General features: G+C 37.9%; 1 protein-coding gene across 1 annotated transcript in view; it reads left to right on the plus strand.

Moving 5' to 3' along the window:
* Positions 1-7,589: 7,589 nt before the first annotated feature.
* Positions 7,590-14,369, plus strand: part of Smpx (small muscle protein X-linked) — a 51,831-nt gene continuing 45,051 nt past the window's right edge. The window contains exons 1-2 of the mRNA XM_047536447.1: positions 7,590-7,794; positions 11,441-11,497. Of these exons, the coding sequence (XP_047392403.1) occupies positions 11,459-11,497 (39 nt within the window). The 5' untranslated portion in view covers positions 7,590-7,794; positions 11,441-11,458. The remainder of the gene's footprint in view (positions 7,795-11,440; positions 11,498-14,369) is intronic.

The following is a 14,369-nucleotide window of genomic DNA, read 5'->3' on the forward strand; positions in this document are numbered from 1 at the left end:
AGATCCAACAATATGTTGCCTGCAAGAGACTCACCTCATAGAAAGAGATACCCATAGACTAAAGGTGAAAGGATGGGGAAAAATATACCATGCACATGGGCTCAGCAAAAAAGCTGGAGAATCCATCCTCATTTCAGATAATGTGGACTTCAAGCCAATGTTAGTCAGAAGGGATAAAGAAGGACATTTCATACTGCTTAAGGGAAGCATAAATCAGCAAGATATAACAATCATAAACATCTATGCCCCAAACAGTGGCTCATCCATGTATGTTAAACAAATCCTTCTCAATTTTAGAAACCAAATAGACCATAACACAATAATACTAGGTGATTTTAACACGCCTCTTTCACCACTGGACAGATCTTCCAAACAAAAATTGAACAAAGAAACCATAGATCTCAATAACACAATCAATAATTTAGACTTAACAGACATTTATAGAATATACCATCCAACCAAGAGCGAATACACTTTCTTCTCAGCAGCACACGGATCCTTCTCTAAAATAGACCATATATTATGCCACAAAGCTAATGTTAGCAAATACAAGAAGATAGAGACACTACCTTGTATTCTATCAGATCATAATGGATTGAAGTTACAAATTAATGAAAGAGTAAAAAACAGAAACTACTCCAACACCTGGAGATTAAACAATATGCTACTATATGATGAATGGATAACAGAAGATAGTAGGAAGGAAATTAAAAAATTCTTAGAGGTAAACGAGAACAAAGAAACATCATATCAAAATCTCTGGGACACGATGAAAGTGGTACTTAGAGGAAGATTTATTTCATGGAGCGCATTTAATAAAAGAAGTAAAACTCAAAAAATAAATGACCTAACACTACAGCTCAAAGCCCTAGAAAAAGAAGAACAGACCAACACCAAAAGTAGTAGAAGACAGGAAATATTTAAACTGAGAGCTGAAATCAACGAAATTGAAACGAAAGAAACAATACAAAAAATTGACAAATTAAATAGTTGGTTCTTCGAAAAAATAAACAAAATTGATAAACCTTTAGCCACACTAACAAAGAGAAGATGAGAGAAAACCCAAATCACTAAAATTCGGAATGAACAAGGAAATATCACAACAGACACGACTGAAATACAAAATATAATTAGAAGCTATTTTGAAAATCTATACTCCAACAAAATAGAAAATTTCGAAGACATCAACAGGTTTCTAGAGACATATGAATTGCCTAAACTGAACGAGGAGGACATACACAATTTAAATAGACCAATTTCAAGTAATGAAATAGAAGAAGTCATCAAAAGCCTTCCAACAAAGAAAAGTCCAGGACCAGATGGGTTCTCAGTCGAGTTCTACAAAACTTTTAGAGAAGAACTCATTCCAATACTTCTCAAAGTATTCCAGAAAATAGAAGAGGAGGGAACTCTCCCAAACTCATTCTATGAAGCTAATATTACCCTGATTCCTAAACCAGACAGAGACACATCGAGGAAAGAAAATTTCAGACCAATATCCTTAATGAACATCGACGCAAAAATTCTAAACAAAATTTTAGCAAATCACATACAAAAACATATTAAAAAGATAGTGCACCATGATCAAGTGGGTTTCATCCCAGGGATGCAAGGTTGGTTCAACATCAGGAAATCAATAAATGTCATTCACCATATCAATAGACTTAAAGTCAAGAATCACATGATTATTTCGATAGATGCAGAAAAAGCATTTGATAAAATACAGCATCCCTTCATGCTCAAAACACTAGAAAAAATAGGGATAGTGGGAACATTCCTTAATATTGTAAAGGCCATCTATGCTAAACCCATGGCTAATATCATTCTAAATGGTGAAAAACTGAAAGCATTCCCTCTAAAAACTGGAACAAGGCAGGGATGCCCTCTTTCACCACTTCTATTCAATATCGTCCTTGAAACTCTAGCCAGAGCAATTAGACAGACCAAAGAAATTAAAGGGATACGCATAGGAAAAGAAGAACTCAAACTATCCCTATTTGCTGATGATATGATGGTATACTTAGAGGAACCAGGAAATTCCACCAGAAAACTTTTAGATCTCATAAGTGAATTCAGTAAAGTAGCGGGATATAAGATCAATGCACATAAATCTAAGGCATTTTTATATATAAGCGATGAATCTTCAGAAAGAGAAATTAGGAAAACTACCCCATTCACAATAGCTTCGAAAAAAATAAAGTATTTGGGAATCAATCTCACAAAAGAGGTGAAAGACCTCTACAATGAGAACTACAGAACACTAAAGAAAGAAATTCAAGAAAACCTTAGAAGATGGAAAGATCTCCCATGTTCTTGGATAGGAAGAATTAATATTGTCAAAATGGCCATACTACCAAAAGTGCTATACAGATTCAATGCAATTCCAATTAAAATCCCAATGATGTACCTTACAGAAATAGAGCAAGCAATTATGAAATTCATCTGGAAGAATAAAAAACCCAGAATAGCTAAAGCAATCCTTGGCAGAAAGAGTGAAGCAGGGGGTATCGCAATACCAGATCTTCAACTGTACTACAAAGCAATAGTACCAAAAACAGCATGGTATCGGTACCAAAATAGAAAGGTGGATCAATGGTACAGAATAGAGGACACGGACACAAACCCAAATAAATACAATTTTCTCATACTAGACAAAGGTGCCAAAAATATGCAATGGAGAAAAGATAGCCTCTTCAACAAATGGTGCTGGGAGAATTGGAAATCCATATGCAACAGAATGAAACTAAACCCACATCTCTCACCATGCACAAAACTAAACTCAAAATGGATCAAGGATCTCGGAATCAGACCAGAGACCTTGCATCTTATAGAAGAAAAAGTAGGTCCAGAGCTTCAACATGTCGGCTTAGGACCAGACTTCCTCAACAGGACTCCCATAGCACAAGAAATAAAAGCAAGAATTAATAACTGGGATAGATTCAAACTAAAAAGCTTTCTCTCAGCAAAGGAAACTATCAGCAATGCAAAGAAAGAGCCTACAGAGTGGGAGAAAATCTTTGCCAATCATACTTCAGATAGAGCACTAATTTCCAGAATCTATAAAGAACTCAAAAAACTCTACACCAAGTATGTAAATAATCCAACTGACAAATGGGCTAAGGAAATGAATAGACACTTCACAGAAGAAGATATACAAGCAATCAACAAACATATGGAAAAATGTTCAACATCTCTAGTAATAAGAGAAATGCAAATCAAAACCACCCTAAGATTCCATCTCACCCCAATTAGAATGGCAATTATCAAGAATACAAGCAACAACAGGTGTTGGCGAGGATGTGGGGAGAAAGGTACACTCTTACATTGCTGGTGGGGCTGCAAATTAGTGCAGCCACTCTGGAAAGCAGTGTGGAGATTCCTTAGAAAACTTGGAATGGAAACACCATTTGACCCAGCTATCCCACTCCTTGGCCTATACCCAAAGAACTTAAAATCAGCATATTACAGAGATACAGCCACATCAATGTTCATAGCTGCTCAGTTCACAATAGCCAGATTGTGGAACCAACCTAGATGTCCTTCAATTGATGAATGGATAAAGAAACTGTGGTATATATATACAATGGAATATTACTCAGCCATAAAGAACGATAAAATTATGGCATTTGCAGGCAAATGGATGAAACTGGAGAATATCATGCTAAGTGAGATAAGCCAATCTCAAAAAACCAAAGGAAGAATGATATCGCTAATAAGTGGATGATGACACATAATGGGGGGTGGGAAGGGTTAGTGTTGGGGTTGGAGTTGGGTTTAGGGAGGGGGGCAGGAATGGAGGAAGGAAGGACTGTATAGATGGAGGGGAAGGGTAGGAGGGGAGGGGGGGAAGGGAAAAAATGGCAGAATGAATCAAACAACATTACCCTATGTAAATTTATGATTACACAAATGGTATGCCTTTACGCCATGTACAGACAGAGAAACAACATGTATCCCATTTGTTTACAATAAAATAAATAAATAAATAAATAGGTAAAAAAAAATTGAACCAGTATGTTAATAATTTACTTAACCACAAAAAAAAAAATAATCTTGGTTTGTTTGGAACACTTTCTTCCCTTGTTTTTTCATGTTGTTCATGTATCTTCCCCTCTTGTAGTGCAGATCTGGGGTATTGCAGTTCCCCCCCTATAGGTTTATAGTGACCCTACAGTTTTCCAATACCTGTTCTTTATGGGGGAGATCAATATTAGCATCTATTACAGATAATATGCAGCCCTAATCCAAATAACCCCTATGAAGACATTAACAATATTGTCATAATAAACAGAGATGATGAGTTCAATTATTATCTATAGTATAACAAATAGATTTGCAATGAGGTCTACAGTTTTTAATGGTGGACAAAGGATGGGGAGGGGTGTAGGGCGTAACTGTTAATGGGATAAGAAAAGAGTATATAGAAGTACTGGATTATAGGATGAGTGAAAGCAGAAATAAAAGAAGTTGGTTGTTAGCATGAGAAAAGGAAGAAAGAAACTATGAGGAAACAGCTAAACAAAAGGAAAATAGAGCAAGAAAAATAAAGAAATAAGAACAAAAAATTTCAAAAAGGAGAAAAAAAACTACACTATAAAAGTCATATATTATTCAAACCTCCCAGTCTTCAGTAGCCTGATGCATGAGGGGTACCTGACAATGATCTCCCAGTCTCCAGTATTGCATCTGAGGATGGGTTTGGCCCCATCTGAAGAAGGTACCTTCCGCTTCCAGGATATTCCAAGAGTGGCTGCACTAGCTTCCAAATGTATTGGCAAATGGGGAGCTGCAGTGCGCGGCTTGGGCAACAAGTCTGTGTGGGGTGCAGTTGATCAGGCCGGGGGTCCTGGAGGTGGGGTCCAGTCAGATGGGGGGGTCCTGCAGGTCCTATCTGTTGTCCCAAAATGACAGCAGCCACATGTAACCAAACTTGCAGGTACTGTGACAGTGAACTTCTGGCAACTGCAGGCAGCTGGCCATCTGGTGGTCGTCTGTGGGTGGTCTGTGGGCTACCCGTGGACGATTGGCAGGTGAACCTCAGGTGGTGGGTGATGGATAGGTGTAAGGCAGGCAATGGGCAAGTAAGAGGCAGGCAGGTGGGCAAGTGGCAGATGATAGGCAGCAGTCAGAGAGCAATCTGCACTCAAAAAGAAGTCGATATGCTGGCAGACTATGGGTGATCGAGGTGGACAAATGGGGTAAACAGCAGGGGATGGATGAGCAGGAAAGACTGCCTCACAGAGAAACAGATTTTCCTCTGTTTGAAACTTGAGTTACAGAGAGACAAGAAACACAGCCTCCCTCTAGTCCGCCATCTTGGATCTCTGTTGTGGAAATTTTTGAATTATTTTATGCCACAACTGGTGGGGAGGTCTGGGGAAATAGCTCAGTTGGTAGAGTGCTTGCCTTGCATTCACAAGGTCCTGGGTTCGATCCCCAGCACCACACACACACACACACATACAAAAAAAAAAAACCCTTGTGGATGAAGGATGAAGTGGGCAGGATGCACAACTAGTATTTTTTTGGTGGGGTGGCAGTGTTGGGGATAGACCCCAGGGCTTTCTTCATGCTAGGCAAACCCTCCATCACTGAGCTACACCTCCAGCCCTCATACCAGTCTCTTTAAAGGTGTCAGCATCAGGCAGGGAATGAAATTTGACACTTTCCTGGATTACAAATGAGCATTGATTTGATCATAGCTGTGGTGTCACAAATTACAATTTAACATAGAAATAGATATTATGGAAAAATAAAGTTTTTCATAGATTTTAGCTAGGTTCTTTTTCATAGTCCCTTCTTCTAGATGATCATTCTTTGTTAATTTTTGTCTACTGAGGGGTCACTGGGGCAGGACTATGGAAAAATGTATGGACTGACTGCAGGGGAGAGTGTTAAAAATGGCTCATTGTTGCTGGTCCATGGAGTGATGATATCCTTGGTGTAGTAAAGAGCTCTTAACATGCAGGTATAGTCAAATATCTGGGGAAATATTTAAGTGCTTCCTATATTTTTTCTCCAGTGTACAAATAACTCACTTTTGGCATCATATAATCTTAAAGCATGATGTTTACATTGAAATTTAAAGACACCATTTTTGAAATAGCACATGAATAATATATCTCAATGGTGAACCCCAAGCTAAAATGAATCCCAATAATCTGCTGACCCCCAAACTCCCAGAAAATTATTTTTCTCTTAATAGGTCTGAAAATAAGCCAACTGCTTCTATTTGGAATGCACTCGGCTGCAGGGAACAGAAACTTGACTTGAGGGGCTTGCAGAAACTGAAGCTTCTTTCCCTCGCCTAACAAGAAGACTAGTCGGCAATGGTTGCTGGTAAGATTTCTGTGGCTCAGTCATGCCATCAGGGACTCAGACATAGGGTTCCTTTTTATCCAGTGGGTGGATTTTAAGTCTGTCCACTTTGTCAATTATTTGTACTAAAGGGCAGTTTTTTATTTTTAAATTTTTTATTAGAGTATTATAGTTGTGCATAGTCATTAGGTTCATCTCAACAAATTCACACATTCATGGAATTCGATTTCAGTTAATGTCCTCTCCTCTCCTTCCCCTCTTCTCTCCTCCCATTATCCTTTATCTACCTATCTTCCTTTTACTCATATATTTATTTTTTGATTGGTTCTTTCTACCTATACATGAAGGTGAAATTCCCTGTGGCATATTTATATATGCACATAGCATGATTTAAAAAACATTCATTCCATATTTCCTCCTCTTTCACATCCCTCCTCTGTCCCTCTTAATCTCCTTCTGCTCTACTGATCTTCCCTACATCTTTATAATCTCATCTTCCTTTCCTTCTTTCAAGTTAAGTTTTATATAAAGCTAATTTCAAAGACTGGTGAAGTTAAAAAAATTAGAAGTCCTGTTAAAAATAGTGAGCATGTACCTTAGGATTTGGTGTGTTCTGTTTAAAAATGTTTTCTTTGGTACCTAGTCCTGACTCTTGTCATACTTAGATACTTTATCTTTGTTTTGTTCTGTTCTATTGTCTCCTTTGCTTTGAGGTCAAAGTCAATGACCCCAGTAGAGGCAGTGAAGCATAGGAACAAGGACTGTTGACCCAGCAACCATACCAGTCCATCCCTCTTTGACAATTTTTGACCTACAAAAAGGGCAATGCCATACAGATTAATTCAATAGCTTAAATATCATTTAGTGACTATTTATTTAGTGCTGATTATTAAAAAAAAAAAACTAACAACTCTTGAGTGGCCAAACTGGGATAAAAAACACTGACATCAGTACCCCAGCTACCTTTCCCTAATTTTGTTCAAGGCTCCTCATCTTCTGGCCTCCAGGTAATAAAGCTAAAGATAGCCTTCTCCTACTTTTTGAAGTTTTCTATACCTTCTCAGAATTTGTGAGAAAATGTAGTCAGCCTCTCTGGAAGATTAGGAGGGCAGTAAGATACCATAGCCACCTCCCGGCTGACATTTGAGCCCTGCTTCCTGCACGGTCAAGCCTTTTGGAGGCAGAGTATGGCTTGTATCAAACTCTATATTTAGGAAGAACAACTGTGAGCTATGACAGGAATTCTCTTTAACACTTAGCCTTAAACTGAGTTCCCCTACAGCCCCGAGCCAGGAGCAGCTCTCTGTACCGGAGAGGCACAGAGCACTCGAGCTATTTCAGCCACATGAAAAGCATCAGAATTGAGATCGCAGCTCAGAGGACACCGGGAGTCCCTTCCACCCTCCAAGGAGCTTTGTATTCTTGCACCTGGCTGCCTGGGACTTTCCTTAGGCAGTAAACAAATACAGAAAGCAGGTAAGCAGAAGGACCAGTTCTGCTGGCAACTGGACTTTCTGAAGGAAATTTCCTTGATAACTAACTTGAAGTAACTACTTATAACTTTGCAGGCTTATAACCAGTTGGGGTAGTTTCTTTGTCAACTCCCTATTCACTGGTGGTGTTGCTGCTTGTTTTATACATTGTTTATGTGTGTGGGGGGGAGGGTGCTGAAAGAATATTGAACTAGAGGTATTTTTCATTGATAGGGCTATTAGTAAAATGTTCACAATCCAGATATGTTAACTGTGACCTTGAAGCTATGATGGTCAGCATTATACTTGGTCAGCCATAGACTGATTCAGACTCAAAGCTGAGAATTAATCAGAAGAACTGGAAGCAAAGAAAAGCTATAATGTTAGTCTTTTGATTTATCTAAATCCATATTATTATCAGAGTTGTTACACAATACAAGTTTAGAATGTTTTTCTCTTTTCCCTAAGTGCCAGGCTCACTCTTAATGATAAAGTTCTATTAATGTCTTGTGTGTAGAGACCTATCTTTTCAAAAGCTTCACTCTGGTCAGTTTTCCTGTACCCTCTAACAGGGCAGAGGGCAGCTCTCACTGTCTCCATCTATGCGGGTACCAGATTTCGGGGCATGGGACTGTGGAGTCTCTTCTCTCTCATTGTATTTAAAACAGAGTGAATAAGGAATCAGTTCAGACAGCTGAACATCTTTCTACACCCTTCTCAGGAATTATTTTTAGCTGCAGGACAGAAGATAATTCCCTTTGAGATGGAGCTTTATCCATTTACTTGACCTTTCAAAAGAACAAAGCTCTTCTTTCCAAATATTGATTTTCCTCTGAATCTCTTCTTATTAAATTAGTGATATTAATGTTGACCAATTTTTAGTAAGTCATAGAGTTTTATTTAGAAGTTAGATATTAGGTGCAGTTCAATCAAAACGAACCAGGGGTATATTGTACATGACTCAGCATACAGACCATTAAAAGCCCCCACTGACTTGCAAACTGCCAGGAAACCTCAACTGTGCTTGCGTTTCCATTGGCAAGCGTTTCCATTATACTAAAGGCTTTGTAAAAGTCAATATATGCCTGTCAAACTTTCAATGTTTTCAAATTTTAGCCAGAGCCAGGAGACAGACACAGTAACTGAGTGTTGTAAAGAGTACCTCTCTGGATGAAAAACAGAGGCCGTGGTGGGAGTGGAGTGTGTACCTAAGGCATAGCTTTCTTTTTTGGTCCCGGGAGGAAGCATGCAGATGAGGAGAAAAGATGCATCCTATACTTACATCCCTGATGGAGGTGAATGCAGGGCCAGGGTAACAGCCAGGGAACACGGTCTATTTTTATTCATTAGTGTGCTTTGCCCTGATTTCTCTGCAAATAATGAGGACAGCAGGAACTGCTGCTGAACTGATTTACACCAATGTTCTCTAGCCTCTTTGTGAGGAACAAGAACTGGGAGCTAACCAACTTTTTTATAGGTGTCTCTATTGAATATTGACATAACTGTTTAGGAGAGATTTGTATGTAAATCAGAATATACCAAAACTATACAGGAGGTATGGCCCATCCATCTGTTAGACTCAGTTTCCTCCAAAACACAGCAATTCAGTAGTTAGTATAATCAGTCAATGAAAAAAACAAAATCAACTTATCAAAAAAATCAATGCAGTATAAATGACACAACTATTCATTGCTTGTTTTGTTTTGTTTCATATTTCAACATGCTATTATAATAACAAAGAAATTTCCTAGTTCCATATTTTAAATTGATGTAAAATAACTTTTCAAAAGTTCCCAAATGATAGTAATTAAACTTTAGTTGTACACACACAGAGAACAGTATGCTGAGATATTTAAAGTCCTCTGGGAATTACTTCTTTGCATGACTTATATTAGCTTTTGAGGAACAGAAACGTTAACAATTAAGGCACTACACTTTTCACTTTGGCATTGAGCTGTGTGCCCTAGATCCAAAAATTAAAAATGCCTCATTTTCTTTTGACACTGAAGGAAAGACAGCAATCTACTTGAAACTTATCATAGAGTGAAATGTATCCCTATTGTTTGTTTTGTTGTTGTTATTTAATTTTTTAACCATATTAAAAATACTTTAACCTACACTTTTATGCATGGAAGCTATATCCATGTATCACCAAAGCATTCACATAAAACTTCTATAAAAAGGTCTCGTTGTTTTCATGTACATAGCTACATGTACATGTATTTGGATACACTAATTTTAAAAATATGTAATTGTTTAACTTCACAAAATAGAGCCTAAAACTTTGAAGATCTGAAAAAAAAAAAGCAAAATGAAACAACCAACTTGTTCACAGAGTTCTCAGATCTTTTATCTCTACAGGTGTTGTGGAATATCACTTCATCAATTCTCTGTACTTAAGGCTGTCGATCAGGACAACACTCAGAACTCATTAGCTGTGGGCAGTGGCAGTAAAACAATAAATACTTACATCATGCTTTATCATTCGCCAGGCCTTCCCAGCAGCATTGTCATTTTGAATGTTACTACAACCTGTGAGGCAGGTCAATTTTAAGGAAGAGGAAATCGGCCTATAAATGTTGAGTAACATTGCACAGGTTACACAGGACTTGTAGCAAATACCAATACTGCTTTCTGCACCACTTACTTACATGTTAACATATATGTTTAAACTAGTCAATAAAGAGAATGCAGTCAGCCTATTTTATAGTTTAGGCTTAGAACACAGCGTGCTTTTAACTCAATGAATTTTTAACTTTTTACTTGGTCCTGTCAATGTTTAATAAATAAAGCTATAAAAACAAGCCAGAGCTGGGCTGTTATTTCCTGTTCCTTCAGTCCCAGTAAACAGCTTAGTCCCCAATCATGCTCCCATCACAATGCTCTAAGGAAGGTCTCTAAGTCAGTGTTGAAAGAATGAAATAATCCTTTGGGAATGAAGCAGTTCTACATCTTGGGTATCTGATCTGACATGGTCACAGAAATCCTACTCGCCTTCTGAGGCTGTTGAAAGCAAAGAAGATGAGCAAGGCCTGGCTAACTGCCTGTGTTCACAGAGCCTGGGCTCTGTACGAGGCACCCTGCAAAGGGCTTGGGGGACGTAAGGCATTGGTGGGGTGAAGTTGTGGCCAGGTCCTCAGAGTGTGTCCCACGTTGCAGTGGGGATGTAGCACAGGTCATTTCTCTTTGAGTGTTCAACAAAGAGCAGGTGCTCCCAATGGACTGACTAGCCGCCCTGGCGACAACAAATTCAGATCAAAAGTTCAGCTTCAAGTGGAGAGCTGCTGGAGCCTGAACAAAGGTGTTTTATTCCCACTACCTCTGTGCTTTGCTGCTCTTGGCAGAGGGTCAGGAGGGCAGGGAAGGAGATGATAGGGCCTTTCAAGTTTCTGATCACCTATCATTAGCATCATGGGCGAGGCATCTCAGCATTTCTCCTCCTGAATGATTTATTGGGGCGCTCTAGTGTTCCCTCTCCCCAAGGCATTCAGAAGGAGGGTCTCTAAGTAACTTTGGAAATTGAGACTGAAAGAATATATGGCCTGTGAAAGGGGTGACTGCCCAGTTGAATCATGAGTTAAATTTGAATTTATCAAGACTAAGAATCTGAATACTGCCACATCTAACAGTTTCTTACTTATTTTTTTTAGGGCTAAGACTGCCTGAATATGTCGAAACAGCCAGTTTCCAATGTCAGAGCCATCCAGGTAAGTAGGTGTATTTGTGTTTTAACATCAGTTTTGTGATCTCTAGTCTGATTGCTTAAGTCATACTGCGATTGTTCACCTCTAACTGATATGAATAAAGTTCCTCTTGGTAAGGCTCCTGAAGTACAATTAAGAAAGGATGTAAGATTGGTAAGCACAACTGAGAAAAAAAAAGCTATGTTGTTTAATTGTTCTGGATTATAAGACAATCAAAGTTTATAAATGAGAATTAAATTATCTTCTACAAAAATATAGTGCATTCACAATAGCCTATTATGTGCTTTCTGAAGAACTAGAAGAGATTTGCTCAAAGGCTCCATACAGAAAGCAATGATAAGGAGCAGAAAATCCTAATTACCCTGATTTGATCAGTGCACATTGCATACATGTATTAAAATATCATATTGTTAAAATATCATACTCTATAAATCTTTATAACTATTATATGTTAATTTTAAAATACAACATGTTTTTTGATATGCATGTTTTATATGCTCATCAATAGAGATAGAATATTCAATTTCCATTTTCATATCCCATTGCTATATGGATATATCAGTGGGTCACAGTTTGTTGACTCCTTTGCTTCAAATACATCTTTTAAAGCTGGGGGGTGTAGCTCAGTGGTAGAGCACATGTTTTGTATGTGGGAGGCCCTGGGTTCCATCCTCAGCATAAAATAAAATAAAATGTATCTTTCTTTAAATAATACCCTTTTGTAGTCAAGTGTTCTTCCCAAGTCTCGGTTATTTATTTTTTAAAGTTCGTATGTTATTAGTTTTCCTCATGCCATCTCAGTAAACAGATTCTTTGGTTGTTTAAATCGACTTAAGTGTCACCCACAAAAATGGGAAAGAGAAGCAAGCATTTTGAAACAAAAATACAATTATGAAAATGACTTTCAGTATTTGTTTTTATTCAGTATTTGTTATTTCTCTTAAAGGTTCTATGTTTGACTGTCAAATGGCTCCCACCCAGAGACTTGAGTACAATGCTTCATTGTAAAAGTCTATCTTTCCTTTCTATCAAAATGGAACCCATTGCTGCTTTCTCCAAAGGAATATTTTTTCTTCTTGGACTTTTTCTGAAGGTAGCAGGGCATGTGGCAGTAGCAGAATGTTAGCTTTGATGCAGCATCATGACATAAACACAGTCACAAACAGTTGACTGTGGTTTGGAAGGGCATGCATGTGGCCACGGTGTGACTACATCATTGAGGGTTTTAAAAATTCTGGCACACACCAGTGATGGAGGTGGATGGAGGGACAGATCTTTCTTTACTTGTCATGACTAATGCATATTCTTAAATTGGTGGGGTTCTTAAGTGGCAAGATGTGTAACAACCTCTGGAAACCTGTCACTGAACAAGCCAGCAAGGAGGGGCCAATGCATTTGGCAAGGATTACATTCCAAATGGTAACATTCAGCCCTCTGGTATCTGCTTAGTGATTCCCTGACATCCTGAAATTGGCAGTGGAAATTATTTTGTCTCTCAGAACCTGAATATCATTGAGCTTTGGAATCTTCTTCTCATATGCAAGCAGTTAGTAGCATGGGCTCTGAAATCAGATTGCTGAGGTCCTTCATCTGCCTTGTGTTGGCATAGGATCATAGGAAAGTTACTTTTCCCTGCTCTATCTCTCCGTACCTCCACTTCCACATATGTAAAATGGAGATAATGGTACTCACCATCTAGGGCTACATGTATAAGATGTTGAAAACAACACAATATTCACTAACTGAACATCAAGCATTATTGTAGTTATGATCTTTCAGGAGTGTTTTATGTCAGCTATGAGAAATATTACCATTGAATCTCTGCACTTAAAACTTCTGAAATGCTAAACATAAAGTTTCCTTTTTATTTTTCAGGACACAAAACCATAGTCTTCTCTTAGGCTGCTTTTGATTCTCTTCCATTTAAAGCTGAAAGTATGTTGATTTGTCTTGCCTCAGTGTTCCCTGGTCTCACTCAACTTGACACTGAAAATTCACTAGTATTTTATTTACTAATTTTGACCTTGATATATTTTTAGATCTGTAATATTTAAAAAGATACTATTAACTATTCTCAGTAGCTGTCATTATGCTGTATTACAAAGCAAAATCCATCCATTTTACCAATAAGGGCAATACAGTGGTTCCTTATGGTGTGGTGTTGCCTCTTTCAGTATAGTTTATGCCACACAAAAGCCCAATTTAATGTACCTTCATTTTCTTGTGATTAAATAGTATTAGCACTATCTGATATTTTCTATCATTTTTGCATTAACCTTAAGTAGGATGCTTTAAATAACATATAAAAATGGTTACACTGTACAAAGTGGTTTATAGTTGGAACATTTTCTAGGTTACAGTCCTGTCTGGAACAAATAAAAATCCTGGTTGATGAGGGAATAACCTCATCAGGTAAATGCCATTTAAAGATCTTAAATGTTCTACTCAACATACTCTAGTCACTTTTTATGATAACCTTATCTCCAATCCAGTTCAATGGTTGTTTCCTTGGTACATAATATGGGCCAGGCATTGTGCTAAGTGTAGGGTACATAAAGATGCATTGATACCTGATTCCTATATTTGAGAAACTCATAGACTCCTACTTATTAATTACATCACTTTGGGTAAGTTTTTTGTCCTCTTTGTGCCTCATTTTCCCCATCTGTCAAGTGTCTATTGCAAGGTTTCTCAGAGGATAAATTGAATTAATTCAATTTAATACATGTAAATACACTAGTGCCTGGATCACTGTAATTGCTTAAGAAAGAGTTGTTATGATGATCAGTCATAAATCATCATCATCATCATCTAGTTCAATAGTACCCAAAATGTGTCCCTTAGATATCAGTTTTATGGGATGTTAATTACATTA

This window comes from Sciurus carolinensis, chromosome X, assembly GCF_902686445.1.
Source record: "Sciurus carolinensis chromosome X, mSciCar1.2, whole genome shotgun sequence".
Lineage (NCBI taxonomy): Eukaryota > Metazoa > Chordata > Mammalia > Rodentia > Sciuridae > Sciurus > Sciurus carolinensis.